The sequence below is a fragment of the Diospyros lotus genome, chromosome 6, assembly GCF_014633365.1.
Source record: "Diospyros lotus cultivar Yz01 chromosome 6, ASM1463336v1, whole genome shotgun sequence".
NCBI classification, from domain to species: Eukaryota; Viridiplantae; Streptophyta; class Magnoliopsida; order Ericales; family Ebenaceae; genus Diospyros; species Diospyros lotus.
The window spans coordinates 4,924,447-4,947,973 of record NC_068343.1 but is presented as its reverse complement, the minus strand read 5'-3'; the positions used below and the strand labels follow the sequence as shown (position 1 = coordinate 4,947,973).

Here is a 23,527-nt window from a genome sequence, read left to right as displayed (position 1 = left end):
AAAATGGACTTTGGGTCTGGGCAATTGAACTATTTAACATTAGTCTGATTTAATACTCACTGAAACCCTATGGGTAATCATCGGAATATTATGGGATTGGAATATTATGGAAAGGAAAGGAAAGGAAAGGAAGCTGTGAGGGAGCAAAATGCCGACAGCATTTAGCATCATGATGATGGGCAGGGCGAACTTTTGCAGCGAATTTTAAAATATTTTATTTTATCAAAAATTCCCTGAAATTTTAAGCTGAGTCATCTAAAATTGAATAATGTGGTAAGAAAATGAAAATAGTCGAAAAAGAGAAATGATAATTTAAAAAAAAATATTTTTTTTATAAATATAAACATAAATTTTATAATACATTTAAAAAAAATTAAAAAATTTTGAGCAATTAAAATGTATTTTTGATATTTTATTAATATTATAAATTAATTTTAAAATATTTTTATTATTTTAAAATAAGGTCCCGAAACGTTTCTCTCCATGATGGATGGATGGATGGATGGATGGATGTGGTGTGGAAGAGAGGGCCAAAAAAAAAAAAGTTTATATAAAATTAATAAAAAGAGAAGAAAAATGGGTGCGAGGGAAGGCTTGTTACATACACTAACTACACTTGCTCACTCGTCATCTTTTCGATCCCTTTCGGTTTCGGACCTGCAATTGCAAATTACAATCCTCTCCTTTCCTCTCTTCTCGTCCGCAAAACCCTAGATTTCCTCCTCCACTTTCCATGAGAGGCTCTGAGTGAGTTTTTTCTTTCCCATCCAAACACCCCCTTCTCTCTATGGACCAGACGGTCCAGACCCACTCCTACGACTACGACTACTACTACTACTACTACTACTCCGCCTCACTCCACAACCACCACCACCACCACCACCACCTCACCGTCTCAAAACCCTAGCTTCCCATCCATGGATTCCCGCCGATCAACTCGTACGGTGATCGACCCCAAGGTGCGCCAGGTGGGTTTCTTCGCCCCCGGAGCCGCCCCGCCTAGTCGCTCCCGGTCCGGCCCCCCCGATCGCTCCTCCTCGTCCCCTCCGGTCTCCGACATCTCCCCCTCCGGTAACTCCCTCTCCCCGGTGATGATCCCCCCTCCCCGCCACCTTTCCGACCTTGGCCGTCAGGTTCAGTTCCACGCCGCTCCTCTCTCCCCTCTCCGGCGACCGTCCGCGGGTGATTCCATTCCCGTCGGCAGCTACAATCCCACCGAATTCACCTCCCCGACGGCCTATACGGAAGAGATACCCTCCCCGGTCTGGACGGCTCGCAGGGGCGGTTCAGGGAAATTCGCTTCATCGCTCCCTAGCGGCGGATTCGACTTAGCTGCCGCGAAGGCTAACAACTTTCCCGCGAGCAGCTTGACGACGGTCTCAATGGTCAACACGCCCCCTGGTATTTCTGGTGTGCAAGAGTTTTTCTGATGCATCTATATATTCAAATAATAACTTTACGCATTCGTTCTTGTATATTTGTGTGAACTTGTGGATTTACTAATTTTCTGCAACGGCTTTCATATTGGAATTGTGATGAAATAACTGAAATCTGAAAGTGGCTCATGTTGGTGTGTCTTAATTAGTAGTATAACTTAACACATTCAGGAAGATGATTTGTTAAAAGGTCGGGGATAGATGATTTAGCATACTTCTGATCCCTGATTCTACTGCCACCTAGGAAGTGCTATGATGTTCAGAATGAGGATTTGGACAAGGCAAATTAATTACTTATGTTTAGTTTATTAATAAATAATCCAACTGAAGGACACGACATTTTGTAATATTTTTAGGAAAATCTTCACATTTTAACTTTATATTCTATCCCAATCAAAAAAGAAATAATTCTAGTTCCAGTTCTTTGTTTTTTATTTCGTTTTTTCGTTTTTTTTGCTTCCAAAGGTCCAAATTCCAACACTAGCTTATAGATTTCCCAAGAAAGAAACACAATGCCCATATTTAGCACTTCTTCTATAGTCCCAATATTTAGCATGCTACATTTAGTATTTCTTGCCCTTTCTTTTTGCCCCTTTGGTGGGAAGATCAATTGTTCAAAAAGAATGGGAGATTTGCAAGCAGGATGTTCATGAATGCCTGGCAGGATGAATAAGGTGGAGAAGCACGTGTAATAGGTTATGCAATTGTAAAAGCCTTTTAAAGCTAAGAGGTAAACTGTGCAAGAGGTTATAAGATCATCATTTTTGGGTTGTGAAATTTTGACAATTAAGTATCAACATTGCAACATATGAGCGTAACTAATATGAGAACGTTATGATAGATTTGTGAACAATCACCATACAAGAAAAAATGCAATAAGAAATCAGATTATTGTAATAATGTTGGAGTGACGATTATTGAAGACAAGTTCATGAGATGTGCTAAGATGGTTTGGTTTTATTATGTGACAACATGACCAATAAACACATGAGAGGATGGAGTTGTTGTTGCAGAAGAGGTAGAGGAAGATCCATATAATCAGCATGGTTAAGGCCTATAGTGATGATGATGGTGGTGGTAGGAATTAAAGAAGCTGAACCTTGTGATTAGAAACAAAAAGGTTGACGTCCATTTTGTAAGACTTGTTGGCATTTCAGATGCTTTAGTTTGTTTTGTACACTGTTTGTAATTAAAATAACTGGAGCACAAAACAAGACATGCGAAGACTTCCACATGTATGACATTGTGTATATTGTGCTTAAAAGAAGAAAGAAATCCTAAAAAGGTGCTGGCCCTTTTAAGAGCAACATGAGTGTCACGACCCTAGGTTTTCCTAGGGTCTAGAATGGGATTTTGTAGGAACTTGAAGAAGTAAGAATAGAATGGAGGGACAAAACAGAACAGAAAGAGGGAGAAATTGAGAAGAAGGGGGGAGGGTTTAGACAAAACAGAGAGAGAGATAAGAGTTGAGAGGGAAACAGAATGGATTCGTTCAATCAATCGCTGATCAATGTCCTCACCTGCTGGGGTTCGAAAATCAACAATTCCGTGCTGCAACCTAGAGAATTAGGGAGATGGTTGTTGAATGATAATCTGATTTCAGTCTTTTCTCTCTACATTCCTTTCCCTTGATTTCCTCTCTTCTCCCTCAATTCTCTCTGTTTCTGCTCTATCTCCCCTGTATTATTCTCAAATTCCTTTCTAAACCCTAGCCAAACCCTAGGTTCATGTCAGTGAGGAATTATAAACACTAATATTGTTGAAATTTCATCCAAGATATCTCCATTAATGGAGAGGAATTCCTCAAGATTTAGGAATTGAGTTTTAGTTCCTAGTTACTGAATGTTAAGACTACTAGGTGGAACCAACAACATAAATTCTAGTTTATCAATCCTGTTGTTTATTTATCTCTTAAATCTATGATATATCTGTTGTAAAATCTTTATAACTAATATCTTATTTAAAGAGTTTTTTGTCAAGTTTTTCTTGATCTTTCTTTGTCTCTTTTGTCAAGAACTTCTATTTCCTCCATTTTGTGGTTTGCATCATTTTCATGCAAACCCTATGTGGTTTACTTTTAGCATTTACAGTCCCTGTGATTTACTCTCTCTCTCTCTCTCTAAAATTTGCATTTTTTAAAAAAATCTGGTGCAAAAGGCACTAATTTGATAAATATTTTCTAAACCCTTTTTGCCAAAACCAAAGTATGTACATGTTGTTCTGTTGTTAAAATTTGCAATTTCATTCAAAACTAACAAAGTGAGATGATTTCATTTTTGTTCAATTTTCTAATTTTGATGTTTCTAATTTCATTCAAAATTAAGAACGATAATATTTGTTGTTGAGTTGGTTGGGTAGCTAAAAGATAGCTGTACCCTTATTAAGAAAAAAATGCAAGTCCAAAGGTAAATTTTTTTTTACTGATAATTGGCTCATTGAAAGGTTTTTATGGTATCTATGAGAATGCCCCTGTAATCTAGGAGAAGAAAATGTAGAAGAACCAAGTCCCAATTATTAAATCTTGGCACATTTATAGTGTAATGAATGATGGAGGCCTTGGAGGATAGAATTCCCATCCTCTGCTTTTTATAAAAACACCACGAGCAGAAATGGAAGCTCGGAGGAATGTTGGTTGAGAACAGTGAAACAGAATCTTAGTCAACCCCAAGCAATTAAAGCTTTGGATTTTCTGAGTTCAAGTGTAGCAGTTGTTCTCTTTTTCCTGAACAGAGTCTATCTCTAAATGGATTTGTTCAAAAATCAATATGAATTTTCTTCTATATATCTTCCTGTAAAATAGATTATTCGAAACTATTCCCTATTAGTTCACCTGGACATTATAAAAGGCTATTTAGGTGCTTGGAGAATAGAAAGAGAAAAGAGTAAATAAGTAAGAAAATCAGAAAAGGGGAAATGTTTAAGGAGCTTTGTTGATTTTAGTAAGCATAAGCATTCTTAAACTTGGCATGGCTTTTAGTTTTTTTGCTGAAAGTGACTCCATTACCATTTTCTAGTCTTAGTTTTGATCTTTCTGGTCAAATGCAGCTTTCCAAGACAAAAAGGACCCAAAAGCTTCTTTTGCAGAAAAAGATGGAGGATCATCAGTTGAAATTCAAAAGGAAATATCTGCAAGTTTGAAGCCACTAAAAGAAAGAACGTCAAAGGCTGATAGGCGTGCTCTTCAAGAGGCTCAACGAGCTGCAAAAGCTGCTGCAAAAGGTGATTCCTAAATAAATTATTATTGAAATATGTGAATGTTTCATGATTGAATGTGGAGTTTTACCCTTGCAGCCTGGGTGAACTCTTTTTCGTAAGTAGCATTCGTAACTGTTTGACTGCATTCTTTTGTTTCATCCTATCTGATCTTAAAATTACCTCTCCTTTTTTTTGGGGGGGGGGGGGGGGGGGGGTGGTTGTAAATTCATCTGCACATTTTTTGTGGTTTATTGGATCCTGTCTTAACTATATACAGAAGAATGAGCTATGTGACAATTCAAGGGAAACACATTCAAGAGTCCATGGATGTATTCCAATTTGGAGGATGCCATATGCATGCCTTTTGACAAAATGGTCATTTTTTGAGCATCTAAGTTCATTCGGTAAACAATTTTCTGTCTACATTTTGGCAAATAAGTATTGTATCTGTGTTCTAGTTCTCGTGTTCTATTGTCTAAAATTCGCTGTCAATTTTTTAGCAGGGACTTTCATCTTGAAAGCAAACAAGCCTACTGTTTAACAAAATAAAAAGAAAGAAAGAAAGAGAAAAAAACAAGGAAACAATGATAATTCTACCCTCAGGCCCAACCTGTAGATCTTGTTCTGAGTATAGAACAATAAGCATCAAGCTCGACCTGGTAAACATCCTCTATGCTTCCTGCTCTATTTCTTCCTCCTCACTCCAATGTCTAAAAACAATGGATCTAGACCTGATTTACTGCTGACCCCAAGGGGGAAGCAGCAAAAATTAACTCCTGAGGTGCAGTGGAATAAGAATTGACCATATGGTTTCTAAACTTTCTCAAGTGCTTGATGGGCTTTCAGATCTGCTTATATTCAGGTAGACTTTATGTTTCCTGCTAGATGGATTTTCAGACCTGCTTATATCCATTTTAATATCTCCTGCCAGGTGGATTTTCTGAACTGCTTAAATTCATCTAGGCTTTTATGTTTCCTTAGGCAATTGCATTGATACAATTGTTCAATCAGTCAGCTTACCTGATGTGACATTTTATTATGAGTAGAGATGTATTAAATAATTTCTGTCTTCTTGCATGTTTTTTGATATATAATTATACCTATAGTGGAAGAAAATAGAACCCCTGTAGCTGCTTCAGCAGCAGTGAATGCAAAGCCAGCTAAAGCAACAAAGGCTTCTTCACAAAGGAATGACAGTTCTACAGTTGCAGCTCCTGAGAGAAAAGGGGGTGATCGTCCATCTGACAAAGACCGGAAGAAAGATGTCCCTCATCCACGGATGCAGTTTGATGACAAGAGTCGTGTGGAGAAGGCAAAAAAGAGGGCAGTTGTGATGCAAACTGAAGCTAGGAACAGGGTTGAACTCTTTAGGCATTTACCCCAATATGAACATGGGACACAACTACCCAGTCTTGAATCAAAATTCTTTCAACTTGATCCAGTTCATCATGCTGTTTATAAGGTATTTCTTAGCAATAGTTATATGACATCAGAGTTTATATCCTCTCTAGTTTTATGATAATTAAGAAGCTGGTAAAATCTACGGGCATAGTGATTAGCCTTCAAATGCTTGAACTCAATTTTTTACTTAAATTTGTTTAGCCTTCAAAATGTGATCAATAATTAAGAAGCTGATAAAATCTACGGGCATAGTGATTAGCCTTCAAATGCTTGAACTCAATATTTTACTGAAATTTTTTTAGCTTTCAAAATGTGATCAATCATTTTGTTTTCTTTAAACTAATTGACAGCCAAAGGATCCTGGTCAAGGAACAAAAAAATGCACATGGCAGCAACTGTGACCTTTAATGTAGCCTATAATCTGTCAATGGAATTTTATGTTATATGTGCTTCATGGTAATTGATAAGTTTGATCATTTATATCTGTCATCAGGTCGGGTTAAGGTACTTAGCTGGAGACATATCTGGTGGCAATGCCCGTTGTATTGCAATGCTTCTAGCATTTCAGGAGTCGATTAAAGATTACTCAACCCCACCTGAAAAGGCTTTTGCAAGAGACTTGACTGCAAAAATTAATTGTTACGTGTCATTTCTTATTGAGTGCAGGCCCCTTTCAATCAGCATGGGGAATGCAATTAGGTTTCTTAAGACTAGAATTGCCAAATTACCTTTGACTCTGTCTGAGTCAGAATCAAAAACAACTCTTCTATCAGATATTGATTGTTTTATAAACGAGAAGATAATACTGGCAGATAAGGTGATAGTCAGGCATGCTGTAACAAAAATCAGAGATGGGGATGTTCTTCTCACATATGGATCATCATCTGCTGTTGAAATGATTCTGTTACATGCCCATGAGCTTGGTAAACAGTTCCGAGTTGTAATTGTCGATTCCCGTCCAAAGCTTGAAGGCAGGCTGTTACTTCGTAGGTTGATGGGAAAGGGTCTTAGTTGTACATACACTCATATTAATGCTGTTTCTTATATCATGCATGAAGTCACTCGAGTATTTTTGGGGGCTTCATCAGTTTTGTCCAATGGAACGGTTTACTCAAGGGTTGGGACTGCATGTGTTGCTATGGTTGCTCATGAGTTCCAGGTTCCCGTCCTAGTATGTTGTGAAGCATATAAATTCCATGAGAGGGTGCAGCTTGATTCAATTTGTTCTAATGAACTTGGTATGCTTTCTGTCAGTAACTTATAATGGTGTCGCTTTCCATGTGTCACAAGTGGCAAATGTATTCTCTGATGACTTACCTGTTCAGTTATCTGTGTTGCAGGTGATCCAGATGTTATATCAAAGGTTCCTGGTAAAGGAAAAATCAACCATTTGAATGATTGGGCTACTAATGAAAATTTACAGCTTCTGAACCTTATGTAAGCTCTATAGCATGATTAATCCACAATTATTAATTTGCCCGGATTAGCAATGTAACTTTATTTTCTCTTTATTTGACAGATATGATGCAACTCCTTCAGATTATGTATCAATGATTATCACTGATTATGGCATGGTAAGTTTGGTTCTGGTTTTAAAACTGGTATTTTCTTCATATTTTGAGTGTTTTTGATTTATGCATACATATATGTCTATGCATATGTTGAATTACCAACAAAATACATGAATATATGGGTGCTTATAACTTAGCATGCAAGTTGCAAAAGAATCAGATGGCATGGTTCGTGTAGTATAGGCCTGCTAGTCGCTGTTATATGTACATTACTTACAGTGTGATGAATGAGGATCTGTAACAAAATAAATTTGAATGCATTGTTGTCATGAATTGGGTTCTGCAAGCTATATATGTTGCATGAAGACTAATTTTAGATGTCCCATTGTGTTTAATCCTGGGTAGCATGACACTTTTTGTTTTCCCTGGCACAGAACTTTGAGTTGAATTATTGTAGTTCGTAAGACATACTTGTTTGCTCTGGGTTTTTTTCTGTAGGTTAGTTGGATTTCATTGGTGGAATGTTAAAGAATTGGCATTCCTTATACATTGACATGCAAAAATGCATTTTATCATCTCCTTATCCGCTGGTAGTTAGTTCTATTGGGCATGGATTAGGATAATTAGAACAAGGCTGGTTTTTCAGTTGCTGCAACCTAAGGCAAAAGATGTAAAAGGAGTTGATTGATATAGTAGGATGTGACAACGCTGGTTTTTAAGTTGAATCCTACATAAGAAGGTTGCGTAGGGATCATGGGTTTGCAAGTAGGAATGGACCCAAAGCATCTCTTTGGATTCATTTTGACTTGTGCAGGGTCTCATGTTGAAAGTTTTGCATGGACTTGGGTTCATTAAGTTATGGCAACTTCTAGATCAGTCTTACCTTGAGTCTCATGGTGATGAATTTCTCTCTTTTTTGAGTGAAGTTTCTCACCATGTTAAATGAGAGGTAGATATTGTAAATCGAAGACATGTTTCGCTAGTGAGGAAATGATGGAAACAGGATTATGGGTATACTTGTCTTGTGAATGCATGTTTTTTGTCTGTTCTTTTTTATGGTTTGTTGCTACTTTATTTTAATTTTTATAGTTTTCTTGAACACCCCCCCCTCCCGGTCAGGTTTGCCCCAGCAGGGCTTTGAGGGTCCTGTGTGGATCCAAGATCTATGTGCAATGCAGAAGTTATGATTTGTGTTTTTTCATATTTCTTTTTCTTCTTTTGTTGTATATGGGTGCTCTACACTGTGATCCTTGCATTTATACATAATTCAATATTTAACTTTCTTACCAATCCAGCAGCTGCTTACTGTTTTGGTGGTTCATTCAGGTCCCACCCACAAGTGTTCCTGTCATTGTTCGGGAGTACCGGAGGGAACACTTGTGGATATAGAGAGAGGTTCATTTACAAAACTTGGAGGCTTCTGAAATTTTGCCCATGTTCAAATCTCACCCCGGTGCCAAATAAGAAAAAAAAAAAAAAAAAAAATTCAACAAAGTTCAGTCTTCTTTCTTTACCAGTTCAGTCCCGAATAATGCCATTTGCGTAGGTCAAATTCGCTGCTGATGCTGTTGTTTTTGGATTCTTGATTGTTTTCACCTGACTCAGTGAAGAGTGCGACTGTCACGCCTCTCCGGGCAGCTTTTAGGGATGCATTTTCAATGTTGTGGCAAGCCTGTTAACCCGCCATTGGGATGGAAAAATGACGACAGTTATGGGAGGATTTTGTATGTTTTTCTAATTTTGGACAATAGAACTTAATATTGTTACCTGTTTTGTGGCACAATTTTGAGCCGATATGGATGGCTTGCTTTCAATGGCCAAGGGGGGATCTATGTATGACGGCTTGGCAAAGAGGGTTTAGACAGCGATGTAAATGAGTTTTCTAATAAACTTTATTTTCGTACTTGTTTTAAATAAGTCCTATGCCTTGCCTTAAATTATGAATTTACATACTTGTTTTAGTGGAGAAAATTTTAAAAATAGATTTACTTGATAATCCATTTACATCGCGGCTCACTTAACACCAATGCGTCCGCGTTGGATGCAAGAGGGAGGGTAGAACCAACAGTTTATTCTACCGCGTAATAATAGCATTTTGAGCCATCATCTTCAAAAAAATCTCCCTGATCTATAAATCCGAAATTATCCAATAAGGGGAAAAAATGTATGTGATCTGGACGTCTATTTATTTATTTATATATATACTTATTTTAATAAAATTTTAAATAAATATCATGATAATATATGATATCTTATATTTATTATAATATTAAATAGATAATTGAGACTAATTGCCATTCCTAAACATATATGCCATTTAACCCATACCCATTCTGTGCATTGCACAACTGCCCATGCTAGTTAGCTAACATGAAACCAAGTCACCTCTTTAAAGCCCATGAGCGTCTTAAGTAGGAAAGAGAAGAAATTGCTGAACTCCCTTATTCTTCTTCTTTAGACTGCAAGAACTAAAACCAGCTCTTTGCGTATTCGGCTAGATACAAGGGATCCCATGTACATGCAACCCTTAAGTGGTAAGAGTGGAGAGGGGCTAGGTTATTATGAATTTTGCATGATCATTGGCAATGCCCCGTTTAGGGTTATTTCTATTCCCGCGCAGCAGCTTTAGATTTGAACTGCCACTGCCATCCCAATCCAGCAGGTAGAACAGATGTATACACACGACAAAGGGCGCGCTGGAATAACAGTTCCGCCAAATTAACCCAAAATTACAAGTCAGAAAACCAGTCATGGAATTCAAATGTGAATATGTTACAAATATCCAAGGTCTCCTCGATTCCTATATTTAATTGGCAATGGCAATAGCTGATTGACACGAAAATTCAAATCCTGTAATTTCTAACTGAAAATACACACCTATTTTATTTGTCTAATTAACGCTTCCTACTCTGTCGATCCCCTGAGATTGTCACGTTTACCATTCACAGGAGAAACAACGGCAAGAATAACAAAGGCACCCAGAAAAACAATCAAGACGCCCAAACAGTTCACTAACAATGCCTCGGTGGAATAGCGAGATATAACCTGGTTGGTTTGGAGGAATGTGGCCTTTTCTAGGATACCCGTAGTGCATGTAGCAACTGCAAGGGCATAGATATAAACCCCGAAAAATACATGCCATGGCATGAGCCTAGTTCTGCTGTTGCCTGAACCACCTGGATACCAAAAGGTGACAAATCCAGCAACCCACTGTAGACACAAAATAAATATAATCCCTTGATTATAGAAGCTACTTACCTCCAAAATATATATACAGCGGGAGGGGGTTTAAGGAAATACCTGGATACAAAACAAGAAAAGGCAAGCGAGGCCCAGCCACGAATGCAGACTGTAGAAATTGTCAATGCCCTTGTCAATGTGAAATTTCAAAGCAGCCCATACACCAATTATGCTCAAACAGAGAGCCAGGAATTGCAATGAGAGATGAACTAATTTTTTGTAGCTCTTTGTTCCTGAAACAGTCTTGAAAGCTAGCATCGCTACACAAGCAATTCAAAACTTGCTCTTATGACAGTAGAAAGGCAATAGATGTGCTTGTAAGGGATAAAGTATCAGAAAAAATTCCAACACAATATGATGAATTGCATGTTCTATTCTAAGGTGCACAACGGCTGTGAGCAATCCAATAGATTAAGTGGTGTATTCCAACAAAAAGACAGGAAATAGAAAGATTGAAGAGAATAAACGGGGAAGTATAATGTGTTCTTAAACCTTTAGCAAACAGCACTTATCCTGCAAATTCTAAAATGCACCCTGAGCATACTTATTATCATTTACATGCTACTGTTTGCTAAAAAATTCTATGCATCTTATGATCAGTAGACCAATTCTTTGATAAAAGAAAAAGAAGAAGAAAACTCAGACAACCCATGCATCAAAGATAAATAAGGAAATAAAAAAAGAACAAAAGGATAAATATTTCCAAATTGACGGGCACATCAATTCAAGGGATTCAACTTTATCAAAATTTGCTCTTATAGATTTCTATCACTCTACAATATGGCCAAAATTTCCATCCAATAACATTATCTAGGTTCAAAGTAATGCCATCTAAAGAGAAAATCAAATTATTATTCATGGTCCTTTGGAGAAAAAGTACATTAGAAGGTGTTAGATCAGTGATTTGACTGGGGAAATTCTCATCTATTTAGAGGAGAATTAGGTGGGAATTGTAGGAGGAGGGAGGGGAATTTGAGAATTGAGGGAGAATGATTGAGAAGAGAAAGAGAGGGAGAGAAAGTAGAGGAAAATTTGAGAGAGAATAAGGCAATTCAAATTGTATTCGATGCCTTCGAACCAAGCCGGGACCGTGCCTTTAAACTGGTCCGCAACTTGGGAGTTGACGCCAAAAATGGTTACTCCCTGTGTGTACAAATCTAGCTGCACCCCCTTAGGTACGAGTCATCACAGCCATAACTACCCCCGTATTACAATAGCACCTGTACAATAACACCCTTTTTACAATAGTGCAGTCTAAGTACATGACAGAAGGTAGTGGCTTTTTTCAGAAGCCTAATCAGTTCTGATGCATCCACTACACTAAGATTGTCACTTGTTCACAACTTCTATTATCCTGAGATACTATGGGATCTGTTCTAATGTTAGATACCCAATTTGAAAAGAAAAGGCAGCAACCATTAATGCATCAGGTAGGCATGAACTTAAATACACAGCAAACTGAGTCCTAATGTTATTTCTTAGCAAAAGAAATGAAACAAAAATGTCATCTCTATCTAGTTGCATGGCAGTAGACCAAAACTTTGTATATACAAGAAGTGGCAAAAACCATTAATTCATTGTGGTATGCAAAAAGTTAAAACCAGAGCAAATTGAGACCATTGTGAACGTTCCAATATAATTTAATTACAAAGAAACAAATTATATTGCAGAACACATGATGCTTCCATTATGTTTACCAACCATAGAAGCATTGCAAAAACAAATTAAAAGAACAGTCCAGTTATGGTCAAGAGCTTTCTCACTGGTACAATTATAAAATATTGCAGAGTCATGAGCAAAGAATCACTTTTTACCTTCTCCATTCAGAAGTACAAGGCCAATCACCATAAGCACAGGATGAACCTGTAAAAAATACCAAATATGTTAAGAAAAAAAATCCACAGGAATAATGTTAAATGCTAAGACCAAATTACAAGAGCTGGTAGTTACCAGCTTAACAACACCTCTGAGATGATTGAAAATGCAAGGATGAAAGTTGATGAAAGTTCAAAAGAGAAGACCAAGTATCCAGTATAAATTGAAAAGGTTCATGAATTGACTACAAAATTGATTTCATTTCCCCCGTCCATAAGAGAACGAATTTCACCAAGTTATCAAAAAGAAAATAGGACAAAAATTTAATGAGGCAATGCAGCATCAGCTTTTCGGGTCCTAAAGTAGATCCAGAAAAGATAGCCATAGTAATAGCATCCAAATACTTAACGTATTCTTTGCAAAATGAAATCCAATATAAAACAGCAATCAGCAACTCAAATTACACGACAACAAAGTTTGCCCAAAAGTTGGCCACAACCCGTTAAAGTCAAGTCAACAGATCTCCATGGCTCAATTAAATTCGGGTTACATTCTATCACAGATCCATAAAAGCCCATACTGGTATCTAAGTAGCGATCGAACTCAGTTTGCGAGAATCCGAGAAACATTTACAGAAATTATTGCAAATCGACGCACAGTCGCGCAAATATACAGATCATTGTCGAAGTAGTGGCATTTCACAGCGGAAAAGTGAAACGCAAATTAAGGTAGAAAAGATTCGAAAAAATTACATTGAAAATGAGATCTTTGTTGTCGGAGATAAGAGCTAGTCCTCCTCTGTAGTGCACAGTCCAGGTCAGGACCAGAAGCGTGACTATGGCTCCGATGATCCTCACCACACCGAAGATCGGGAATTGAACCACTGGAACCGCCATCGTCAACCCTATGAAAAAATCTGTTTTCTGATACACACACAGGTATACCTCGTAGAGAGAGAAGACGAAGAAGAATCAGAAGGAGAGGGACCTTTGGATGGCGATGCAAAACTGTTGTTACAGAATTTTTGAATTAGGGTTTTGAAAAGAAATGTTTCCACGTGGCCCAATGGTTTTTTTCCTCCCCTGTCTTACGTAAGCACAGCAATTATTGTGTCAAAATACCCAAAAATAAGAATGTTCAATACAACTCCATACGATGTTTTCCTCAATTTAATAATAATTTATAATTATTAAATTATAATATGACGTCAATACAATTATGTGATAGTATTGTTATATTAATATTTTTTCTAAATTATAAAGTTAAGATTATTTTTAACTGATTAATTATCATTTATGAATAATTATTTTATGTCTAAAAGTTTGGAAGAGAGTAAATATAGAGATAAAAATAGCCTCTTCACCTACTTAATAATCTCTGAGTCTAATCCCAATTTTTAGATAATATATCAATATTTTTATCTACTATTAAAAACAATGTTATTTGTCTTACAAAGTTATGAAAGTGTAAAATTCTGACTTCCCTTTATTTGATTTTAAAAAATAAAATAATAGGGTAAGAAGAAAATTTCTAGACTCCTCACGATTAACAATTTTAAATGATATTATTATAGATAAATAATATTATTTATTTTTAAAAGACTCGTTACTTACTTAAAATCTAAAATAAGATAATTCATGACTTGTGAGATAATGATTTTTAAGTTAAATCAATATGTGGATTAGCTTGGTTTATAAGATGGAAAAGATAAATTTTATTTTTATTTATTTTTAATGTCACTTAAAAAAAATAAATATATTAACAAAACGGTAATGTTATATTATTTACTGTCGGGCAACTTAGCATTTGCCCAGGGGACGCGGGCTCATGCACGTGGGGCCCGCGTCTGTACATGGGCATCATGTGCATGGGCCGTGCCCCCCTCATTGCCAGGCAAATATTATGTTGCCCGGTAGTAGATAACATAGCATTGTTGGTTGATAGAATAATTCACTTATATTGAATAATATTTTCAGTTCAATATATTAAGTGATGATTGAGAAAAATAAAGGCTCAACTATTAAAACCCAACAAAGTTTTCGTTTTATGAGTATAGAAAAAAATTGATTTTGTGTACTGTCATCTAGGTGGCAAGCTATAGCAAAAAGAAAAGAAAAAAAAAAGGAAAAAGAATAATCAAAGTGGTGAAGGGAACACCAACACCAGTGGAGTGGAGTAGCAGAATTTGCAGGTAGAGCAGCAAGTAGAGGAAGCCCAAGAAAAGATAAGATAAAGACAGGTAAGGGAAAACTATGAAGGCAAATACTTACCCTTTTCTACCATCTCCAACATTAATTCCTGCAGGCTCCATCTCTTTTAACCATGAATCATCACCAACACACAAGATTAGGAGGAAACAACAACAACTTATTCATGTAATAGAAGCAGTAATTGAACATCCCATATATATAGGTACAAACAAATTAAAGTTCACTTATTTGTAGGATAGGATAGGATGATGAAATGAGGAATAGCAATCGCAATAGCAATCCTCCACTTAGCGATTCGATTCGCTTTATTTTGACAAGCATAACTTCAACACAAGCAAGCAACTTACTTAGTAAAGGCAAACCAAGTTTAGTCTTATAACAGCAACAAAGCGCACGTTCCTCCTAGTTATTTGTATTATAAAACCACCCCCTTATTCTGACTGACTGACTGCCATTAGGTGCCACGAGCTGCCATGTCCTATGGGCGATATGGCCAATTGCTTGTGCTTCCAGCGCCACCAGGGCTCATGGAATAACGACTACCTCTCCTGGTATTGCCATGGCGCCTTGGCGGATAGCCACCAGGTGGATAGCCACGTCCAGCACGTCCACGCCCACCCCAGCCACGCCCACGCCCACCCCAACCGCGTCCACGACTTCCCCACTGCCATGCTTCCTCACCAAAAGTCTGCAGAAAACCAAGATCATCTAGGATTCTCTGGAACAAATCCCAGGCACAATCTTTAACTCCAGGATGCATGAATACAAAAACCCAATGCAAGATAGAAATCTGGGGTACATGACCAAGGGGGACTGCATGAGAGAACATGGGGGGGCACAACAATTGGATTATCTGTGATTACCTCAGTATCAATTCTCATTCGTTCAGAGAACGTGGTCCTCCTGTTAAAATTGCTAGTCAGTGAATCAAAGAACTCATCCTTAGCATAACCAGCCTGCAGAATAGTGGTTATTAGGTCCAATACATGGATGAAGAGCAAAGTATGCAAATTGTGTCAATATATATACATATCAGTGGTATCAGTACAGATTACATGCATAAACAAAGGAAAGCTTTACATGGTAGCGCTAAAGCATGGCTAAACCGCAAGCGGGAGTAGAGGTGACGAGCCTTTTCCAGAGGCAAGGGATATGTTTAAATTCCATAAATAATTCCTAAAACCAAAACTAAGAGTGAAGAAAAAGTACCTTGACCGTTACAGAATCAGTTTGATCCTCTGAACCACTCCCAACCTCCTGAGAGTTGAAGCTTTTCCCAAGATTACCCCACACTTCAGCTTTGTTAAACTTTTCATTCATAGCTTCAAAATCAAAGTCCTCTTTGAATGCGATCGCTGGATATGAAGCCTGTGAAGCCAACAAAGAATGATGTAAAAATCTTCGTCAGCTAGATAAACGGTTTTACCAAGGCAAAATATGCAGTTGAGTAATAAATAAATGATTTAAACCCAACATCTCCCTGAAGAACTTAAGGGATTTAACCGCTGCTTTAAAAGCAGACATGACCTTACCCTGTGAACAGGTGGCGGAGGAAAATGAAGAAGTGGTCGCTTAGCTGTCAATGACGTTGGAACTGGCAGCCCTGCTGGTGATGCCTGAACCATCTCGACATCCTCTTTGGCTCCAGCTTGAGCTTCCCGAACCATCCCCACCTCCTCTTGAGCTTTTCGAGAAGGCTGGGCTGATGCTTTTGCAAACACAGGCTGCAAGAGTTGAGCATGTCAGGAAAGAACTTGATGCTTCATGAACAGAATATTCTTTTCCAGTTCAGTAGTTGATGGAGATACCAATGGTGGGTTAGGGCCCAAAGCAGGAAACGGATGAGCTTGAATAGGAGCCTTCATTGATCGTGAGGCTGAAGCTCTGTAAGAACACTCCCCAGGATAAAAATTTGAACGCAATTTCCAAGAGCTGGTACGAATAGGAGGTGGGTATTTTGGCAACTCCAAATCAGGAAACGTAGGAGCTCTGATGGGTGAAGATTCGTTCTTGGCAGGATCTTGACTACGCTGGAGTAAGGAAGGAGCAATCCACGGGGCAGGTCGTGGCTGGACCGAAGATTGCTGCTGAGTTTGAAGCCCATCTGGGACTCTGCGGGATCCTTCCAAATGCATAGGTGCAGTAAAGCCACAATCCTTAGGTGGCGGAGGAGCAAAATGTGGACTTCGTGGCCCTGAGCTCAAATTCGGTGGAAGTCCGATCTCCGAAGCATGGGAGCTAGAATCTTGTGAAGATCCAGTATTAGCAGTAACACAGCTTGTTGGCACAAATGCATCTTCAGAACAGTGTGCCTGCAAGAGAAACAAATTCAGAATATACAAATATCAAGTTACCATGCAGAAGAAAGTGAAAAAAACATAAAATTTACACTCTGATGTTGCTTGAAGCCAATTCATTAAGGAAGAAATTTTGCCTGGCTGATCGAATTAATATATAAAATTCAGATCCTCAATCTAATCAATTTCCAACTGTGACCATTTTAACTTGTTTTAGACACGGAAAACTTTAAATGCGTTCGTAAGAATTTGATGAACACTCTTTCCATAAAAAATCAGTCATTACTAATTGCAAGACAAGACACCCGACACCCGAATCCATATTTCTAATTGGAACCAGCTTGAATATCTCAAGGTGATATATGATCAGCATTGTATGTAAAGAATTTCAATTACTTTACCTGGATAACAGCTGGGTCATCAAATATAGGATCCTTATCCTGAGTGCAGGTAGATGATTTGACCTCCACATCCTGAAACCGGGCAGCTAGAATAAGATTTTAAGTCATTCTGATAACAAAATGGCATTCATACAGAGACCAAATTAATATGATTTTCCACTCCTAAATAGAGTCCGTCACAGGAAGGTACTTCTGCCTTCTATCTGTTGTTGAAACACCAGCATCTTTTAACATCGAATGACTTTGCAACCTATAATACCCGATTCCAATGAACATGCAGACTGTTTGTCTCCGCAGCAGGGAACCGCAAGAAAAGGAAATGGGCCAATTTTCCACAAATTCAACATACAATGGATCACAACAATTTCCAAGACGGACGACTTAGCAACGAAGAACAAGGGAAATACTGTATAATTGTTATTTGGAAAGCTACAATAAAAAACCCAAAGACCGGGGAAATGATAGCAACCGAGAGAAGTATAAGAATTAAGAAACTATCATGGGTTATCCGATGCAAGAATTAGCATCCATAACTTTGTACATGAAGCAGAAATAGACTCACTCATAGGGCACAACCACCAATACTACAAAACAAGTATAAAGATAATACCTTGGACTCATCAACGTCTGATAATTTACTCTTTTTGCATGACTCTACTGTCAATTCAAGTCGCTATTATAAATGAAATCAATTCAGAAAATACTAGCCAATGCACGTCAAGAATATCCAGCTAACAGTGTTTTGATCTAGTTAACCAGAATCTGGTCTGACTAAAATGAGAAAATCATTGTGCTCTTGAGATGGCTAGATTTCTACATCGATATTTCTTACAGACAATTCAGAAATCATAGAGGCAAAGAGTAACATATGTATATATGTATGCACTATGTTTTCACATCTATTTTATTGCAACGAAAAACTTTTGCATGTTCCACCCACATAGCCACTTGTGCAACACAAATCTCAGGTGTCTTTTGTTAAGCACTGTAACGTGCATTCATTAGCTTCAACTAGATGGCATAAAGATACATTGATTTAAGCAAAAATTTGGCTTTACCTTAATGTCCTTTGATTGAAACATAATTTTATCATAGATGGTATCGCTAGGAGGGACTTTTAGGGCCACATCACGATCCTCTGTTCCCAAGAACTTAACTGCGAAGTCAAAAGTTACACAGAAGAAACAATCAGTGTTTGATTTACACCTTCACACTCCAGTAAGACATTAAAACGTGAAAGAACAAGGATTAAAATAAAGTCAACTATGTAATTTGTTGCAAAGTTCTAGCAGGACATCTTAAGCACAGAATGTACATGAACATCAAATTATAATTGCTTAAGAATAAATTGACAGGTATAGGGACAGGACATATAATAAACAAGAGGAGTACAACTCAAGCACGTGGCTTCAGATAGCAAAGAGGAATATCCAAATCTTGCTGAGCCTCCAGAATAAGATACATCCATTGATGAATTGGAGACTCTCAAATATATGTGTGTGCACATGCCCGCGTGTGTATTGTACAGATAACTATGAGTTCAAACATTTTATTCATTTAACAAGTCCTTTTACCATACATAGATATAATGCCAGTGTGCCAATTAATATGCAGTAAGTAAAGATTTCATCTCAAACACAGAATATGATATCCTTACCAGAGATTGGTACAGCGGTCAAAAAGATCAATTAAACAAAGTAATAAAAATTATTGTTCTCTCTACCCGTAACCATATATATCAAAAAACCCAAAACATGCCTCGTACAATTGGCTAAAAATAGGCCAGTCAGTGGATACAGAAAGCAAGACTATTAGATTCAACATGTTCTTTTTTTAAGTATGGTAGGCCTTTTAATGATGCAAGGATCTCTACTTTGGACTTTACTGCATTTGGATAAACTAATAGGCCAAGAATGTTGTGTACAAATTCTATTTTTTTCAAATGTGATAACGTAAAACAAGTCTAATGTGATTTTTTGTCGCTATTCGAATGTGGTTTTTGCCACTTTTTTTTGTGAATAGCGACACGCCGACACCTTTGGACTTTACCGTATCTGGATAAACCAATACGCGAAGAATGTTGTGTCTATTTTTTCCAAATACAACAATGTGAAACAAGTCTAATGTGATTTTTTGTCGCTATTTGAATGTGATTTTTTGCCACTTTCTTTTGTGAATAGCGACACGCTGACACCTAGACGACACTTATGGACCTAACGCTGACACTTAGACGACACTTATGGACCTAAAAGGTGATGCATTTTTTACGCAACGTAAGTCTTCATGCATGCATTTCTCCTTTAGGTCATGCACAAAATATCACTGGATTGCTAGACATACATATGAAGGACTGAAGCGTGTTTACAAAATAATTGTTTCTGTGCATCTCTTTGAATCAAATGCATTGCTCCTAAAGTCATGCACAAATATTACACCATAGCTCCATCTTTCTCCAAGCTGTATTATACCACTAATTTCTTTTCCTTTTTTCATTGTTTTCTCTAATTATCAACAAAAACATAAATTACGACTTCCAATTGAGGTATGCTATAGATCTTGCACTCTTGAAACTTCCAACTGCAGATTATAACTATGCCTCTAGCACTAGTTATTGTGGGAAATAATCAAATACCAATTAGTATATATTTCAATTTCCATCTACTATACCTTCCCTGTGACAGATCACACACACACACACGCATATATCACTTCCTGTTAGTCTATGCCATGATAGCCTAGTGAGAGGTGGCAGCGCTGGTAAGTCTGAGGTCTCGTGAGCCCTTCAGTTGCTTTCCCACTAAGTCCCAACTAGTATACTCTTACTTTACCAGAACTTTAGGATCACAACAAAGCACATAGCCTGAAACCAAAATCTCAAGTACAGACCTGCATCATTAACAGTTCTTGAACCACAAACAAAAGAAGAAGAAAAAAAAACCCTAAAAAATCGAAAGAGGCAAAGCTAAAACAGCAGTTACCATCTTTGAGCACGATGCTGCGATCAACAAGATTGATTACCGCAAGTGTGCCTTCGTATCGGATTCCAGTCTTGGATGTCAAGCTCACCAAGCTTCCCAGCAACATGTCGCGCAATGCTTCTTCTTCCGCCATGCTCTTCGCCTTTGTTTTTGTTTTTGGTTTTGGTTTTGCTTCTTATGTTGTTGCTGTGTAAGGGAATGATAAGAGAGGGGTATATAAATATGAATAAGAATATAAAAATAAATATATTTCCGTAAAGGAGACGCCATTTGAGGTGGAGGAGGAAGAGGATTACAAGACGATAAAATGCGAGGGGATGACGATCCACGTGGGGCTCGATTGTTCTTCGTTTCGACATTTGCCTCTGGCCGTTCCAACCTTGCCGACACGCCATACAAGCCAAAGCTACGGCCAGCTAGCGTTGCTTCCCTCACTCTTTTATCTCTTCTTCCCCATCTTTCCTTCCTTCTTTCCATTTGCTTTCTTATTTTCAATTCCTTTTCTAGGGAACTGAGACTTTATATATATATATATATATATCTGTATAGAGCCGTGAATTCATCGGCTTTCTCTTTTACGTATGGCCATAGCTAGCCATTTCGTTTCTTGGATTCTTAAAAGTTCATTGCTTTCCCGTTTAAACATGGTAATGTAAATCAAATATTTTCCTCTTGCAGTCAAGTACAGCCAACGGGTAGACTGCTGCTGGTGACTGGTGTGGTCTTTATGGGAGCATGTACAGGATAATTCAAATCTAAAGAGAGCTAACTTACACCTCAATATCAAGCAAAATAAGCTAATATACGACTAATCAGTCACAACGATAATAAGATAATACTGCTGGCTTAAAACTATATATAGAATGGATAACCATTGCTTTTACATGCTACTTACTTTTCAATTGGGTCGTTAATTTTTTCCAGTACCACGAAACGAAGTTCATTGTAAGCCCCAGCTGAACCCATTAATAATTATTAGAATGTTCATTAATTCATCAACTTAATTTGCCAAAAATATGATATTAATTTAGTAGTATGTTATTAAAGTATGCATTTTTACGTACACACTTAATTAGTATATGTTTAAGTAATTCTTTATCTTTCCTATATATTATTTTGGGTAAGTTTAATTGTTTGGCAAACAATGATTAAAGAACAACAAAATGCACTAGTTAGTTAGTTATAAATGTATTATTATTATTATATTTTGAAATATTTTGTAATAAGTAATTAATAAAAAGAAAATGTTTTTAAAATACCTTAACATTACCAATTTATTTATTTGTTGATAGATGATAAAAGCGAATCCTTTTACTGAAAAAAGAAAAGAAAAGAAAGAAAAGGAAAGAGAGAGACGTCGGAAATATGAGAAAGCAAAGATGTAATGCTGCACATGTTTAGTAAAAGTGGAGTTTAATTTATACAATTTTATATATTATAATAAAGAGAAAGAGAGCAGGAAGAATCACATGTTTGGTGTTTAGTACGCAAAAAGTGGAGTACGAGGAGACAAAAATATTGCATGATGACATGGCACGAAACAGAATAATAATAATAATATAATGATAGAAAGCACATCACATGACCGAACCCGATAGCTTGCGGTTCAAGAAACCTACGGTTCGACCTAGAGGCCAATTTTACCCTTTTGCTTGGGCTTCTGAACTGAAGAGTAATTATTAGTGGAACAAGGCAGTAACGTGAATAGTAATTAATTATTCGTTCGTTCGTTGCCTCCATTCGGGTTGGTCCGGTTTATTGGATTGGATAGGATTCAGAGCTATCAAATATATATATAGACTGAAAAATAATTAAATCTTCTTTTAATTTGTCATGTGTTCATAAAATATTATTTTTATTTTTATTTAATTTGTCATGTTTTAGTATATAACTTTATAACAAATTTCTATTAAGCTTTTGGATCAAGGAGTATATATAATTTCATTCTTTTTGAGTAAAATTCATATAATTAAATAAGTAATTCTAGCCATTACCCTAAGTAGCAATAAATACACTTTTTTTTATTCGTCTGATGAGCATTTATTAAGTCTTAATTTTAACAATTAAAGAATTTTATTAGGTGATTAAACTATTCAAAACATCATTTATCATTAATTAATAAACACATTGTTTAAAAAATAAAATACATTTATTACTATCTAATCATTATCCTTAACATTATTACCCTTGCACAATCTCTCATTGATCATGTCTTTAATTTTGACAAAGAAAATAAATCGCAAACAAACCTTTGATCTTTGCCTAAACCGAATATCAAACTCGTAAATTACTGGTATTAACCCCAACATATTACTTACGCATCACTTGATCTATACCCTGGAAACTATTTAACCATTATCTTTATCCTTAGCCCTTAGGATAAAGAGTTATAGCATTATGACAAGTTAAGTTGTAAAATAAAGAGCATACAATACAATTTGAAGATAAAAATACCGATACCCTGGGCCTGGGATGCCTCAAAATTACCCTTAATTCATCTGATCTCAGGTAGGCAATCCATCAAGAATGTGATACTGGCACGGTAATGGCTTATTTCATGGGCCTGCTGGCAGTCTTATCATTTCCATCTCATAATCTTGGTGGAGGTAATTCACCGATGTGAATTACCCAACATTTTAGCACTCTTTTACTTACCGTTGGCAAAGACAATTGAGAGAGGCCTGCTAGTGTTAAATTAGCAGGTCTCTTTGACATTATTTTGATAAAAATTTCAAAAAATTGATGCTAATTGCATAAAAGAAATATAATTACAACCAAATCTCTTTCAAAAATGTTTCAACACTCTTTTGCTTGGTGTTGATAAACACAAAGTTCGACCATGCGTGCACGTGCGTGCGCAAGAGAGAGACCCGCTAGTTAAACTGGCGAGTTTGTCCGAAATACTATTTTAGTAAACATTTCAAAACAAATGCTCATTTCATAAAAAAATATTTAAAAAAAAAACTCAAAAAAATAAAATGTAGCCCCTAGGACACATTTTTTGTCAAGAGTACGGTAACTAAATAGCATACATGCAACCAGA

At 37.0% G+C, this 23,527-nt stretch overlaps 3 protein-coding genes across 6 annotated transcripts; 1 reads left to right on the top strand and 2 right to left on the bottom strand.

The window, feature by feature from the left end:
- Positions 1-606: 606 nt before the first annotated feature.
- Positions 607-9,460, top strand: LOC127803563 (uncharacterized). 3 transcript variants are annotated; one of them, XM_052339871.1, is made up of 7 exons: positions 607-1,401; positions 4,482-4,655; positions 5,738-6,093; positions 6,526-7,270; positions 7,373-7,469; positions 7,552-7,606; positions 8,870-9,460. In XM_052339871.1, the coding sequence occupies exons 1-7, from the start codon at positions 918-920 to the stop codon at positions 8,930-8,932; spliced, it is 1,974 nt and encodes a 657-aa protein (XP_052195831.1). In that variant the 5' UTR covers positions 607-917; the 3' UTR covers positions 8,933-9,460. The 3 variants fall into 3 exon arrangements, with proteins under 3 accessions (XP_052195831.1, XP_052195830.1, XP_052195833.1); XM_052339870.1 differs by having other exon boundaries at positions 607-1,410; XM_052339873.1 differs by lacking the exons at positions 607-1,401; positions 4,482-4,655 and adding an exon at positions 4,907-5,493.
- A 761-nt stretch (positions 9,461-10,221) lies between these two features.
- LOC127803565 (transmembrane ascorbate ferrireductase 2) lies at positions 10,222-13,629 on the bottom strand. The gene is made up of 4 exons (XM_052339876.1): positions 13,351-13,629; positions 12,598-12,646; positions 10,844-11,043; positions 10,222-10,753 (listed from the first exon to the last, which is right to left on the bottom strand). Exons 1-4 carry the CDS (start codon positions 13,492-13,494, stop codon positions 10,448-10,450), a joined length of 699 nt encoding a protein of 232 aa, XP_052195836.1. The 5' UTR covers positions 13,495-13,629; the 3' UTR covers positions 10,222-10,447.
- Positions 13,630-13,772: 143 nt separating this feature from the next.
- On the bottom strand, positions 13,773-20,939 carry LOC127803564 (protein decapping 5-like). Of its 2 annotated transcripts, none has more exons than XM_052339874.1 (9): positions 20,781-20,939; positions 20,485-20,670; positions 18,565-18,662; positions 17,507-17,578; positions 16,617-17,120; positions 16,341-16,532; positions 16,018-16,176; positions 15,672-15,764; positions 13,773-15,526 (listed from the first exon to the last, which is right to left on the bottom strand). In XM_052339874.1, exons 2-9 carry the CDS (start codon positions 20,615-20,617, stop codon positions 15,287-15,289), a joined length of 1,491 nt encoding a protein of 496 aa, XP_052195834.1. In that variant the 5' UTR covers positions 20,618-20,670; positions 20,781-20,939; the 3' UTR covers positions 13,773-15,286. The 2 variants fall into 2 exon arrangements, with proteins under 2 accessions (XP_052195834.1, XP_052195835.1); XM_052339875.1 differs by having other exon boundaries at positions 13,773-15,496.
- Positions 20,940-23,527: the final 2,588 nt, after the last annotated feature.

Excerpts from the sequence above, each read along its gene's own strand:
- LOC127803565 (XM_052339876.1), bottom strand. The coding sequence starts at position 13,494 with ATGGCGGTTCCAGTGGTTCAATTCCCGATCTTCGGTGTGGTGAGGATC. Across the intron at positions 12,647-13,350 it reads ACAAAGATCTCATTTTCAAT|GTTCATCCTGTGCTTATGGT; the intron begins GTAATTTTTTCG and ends TATTTTTTACAG. Across the intron at positions 10,754-10,843 it reads TTTTCTTGTTTTGTATCCAG|TGGGTTGCTGGATTTGTCAC; the intron begins GTATTTCCTTAA and ends TTGTGTCTACAG.
- LOC127803564 (XM_052339874.1), bottom strand. The coding sequence starts at position 20,617 with ATGGCGGAAGAAGAAGCATTGCGCGACATGTTGCTGGGAAGCTTGGTG. Across the intron at positions 17,579-18,564 it reads TTCAATCAAAGGACATTAAG|GATGTGGAGGTCAAATCATC; the intron begins GTAAAGCCAAAT and ends GCCCGGTTTCAG. Across the intron at positions 16,533-16,616 it reads TGGGCCCTAACCCACCATTG|CCTGTGTTTGCAAAAGCATC; the intron begins GTATCTCCATCA and ends CAACTCTTGCAG.
- LOC127803563 (XM_052339870.1), top strand. The coding sequence starts at position 918 with ATGGATTCCCGCCGATCAACTCGTACGGTGATCGACCCCAAGGTGCGC. Across the intron at positions 6,094-6,525 it reads TTCATCATGCTGTTTATAAG|GTCGGGTTAAGGTACTTAGC; the intron begins GTATTTCTTAGC and ends ATCTGTCATCAG. Across the intron at positions 7,470-7,551 it reads TTACAGCTTCTGAACCTTAT|ATATGATGCAACTCCTTCAG; the intron begins GTAAGCTCTATA and ends TTTATTTGACAG.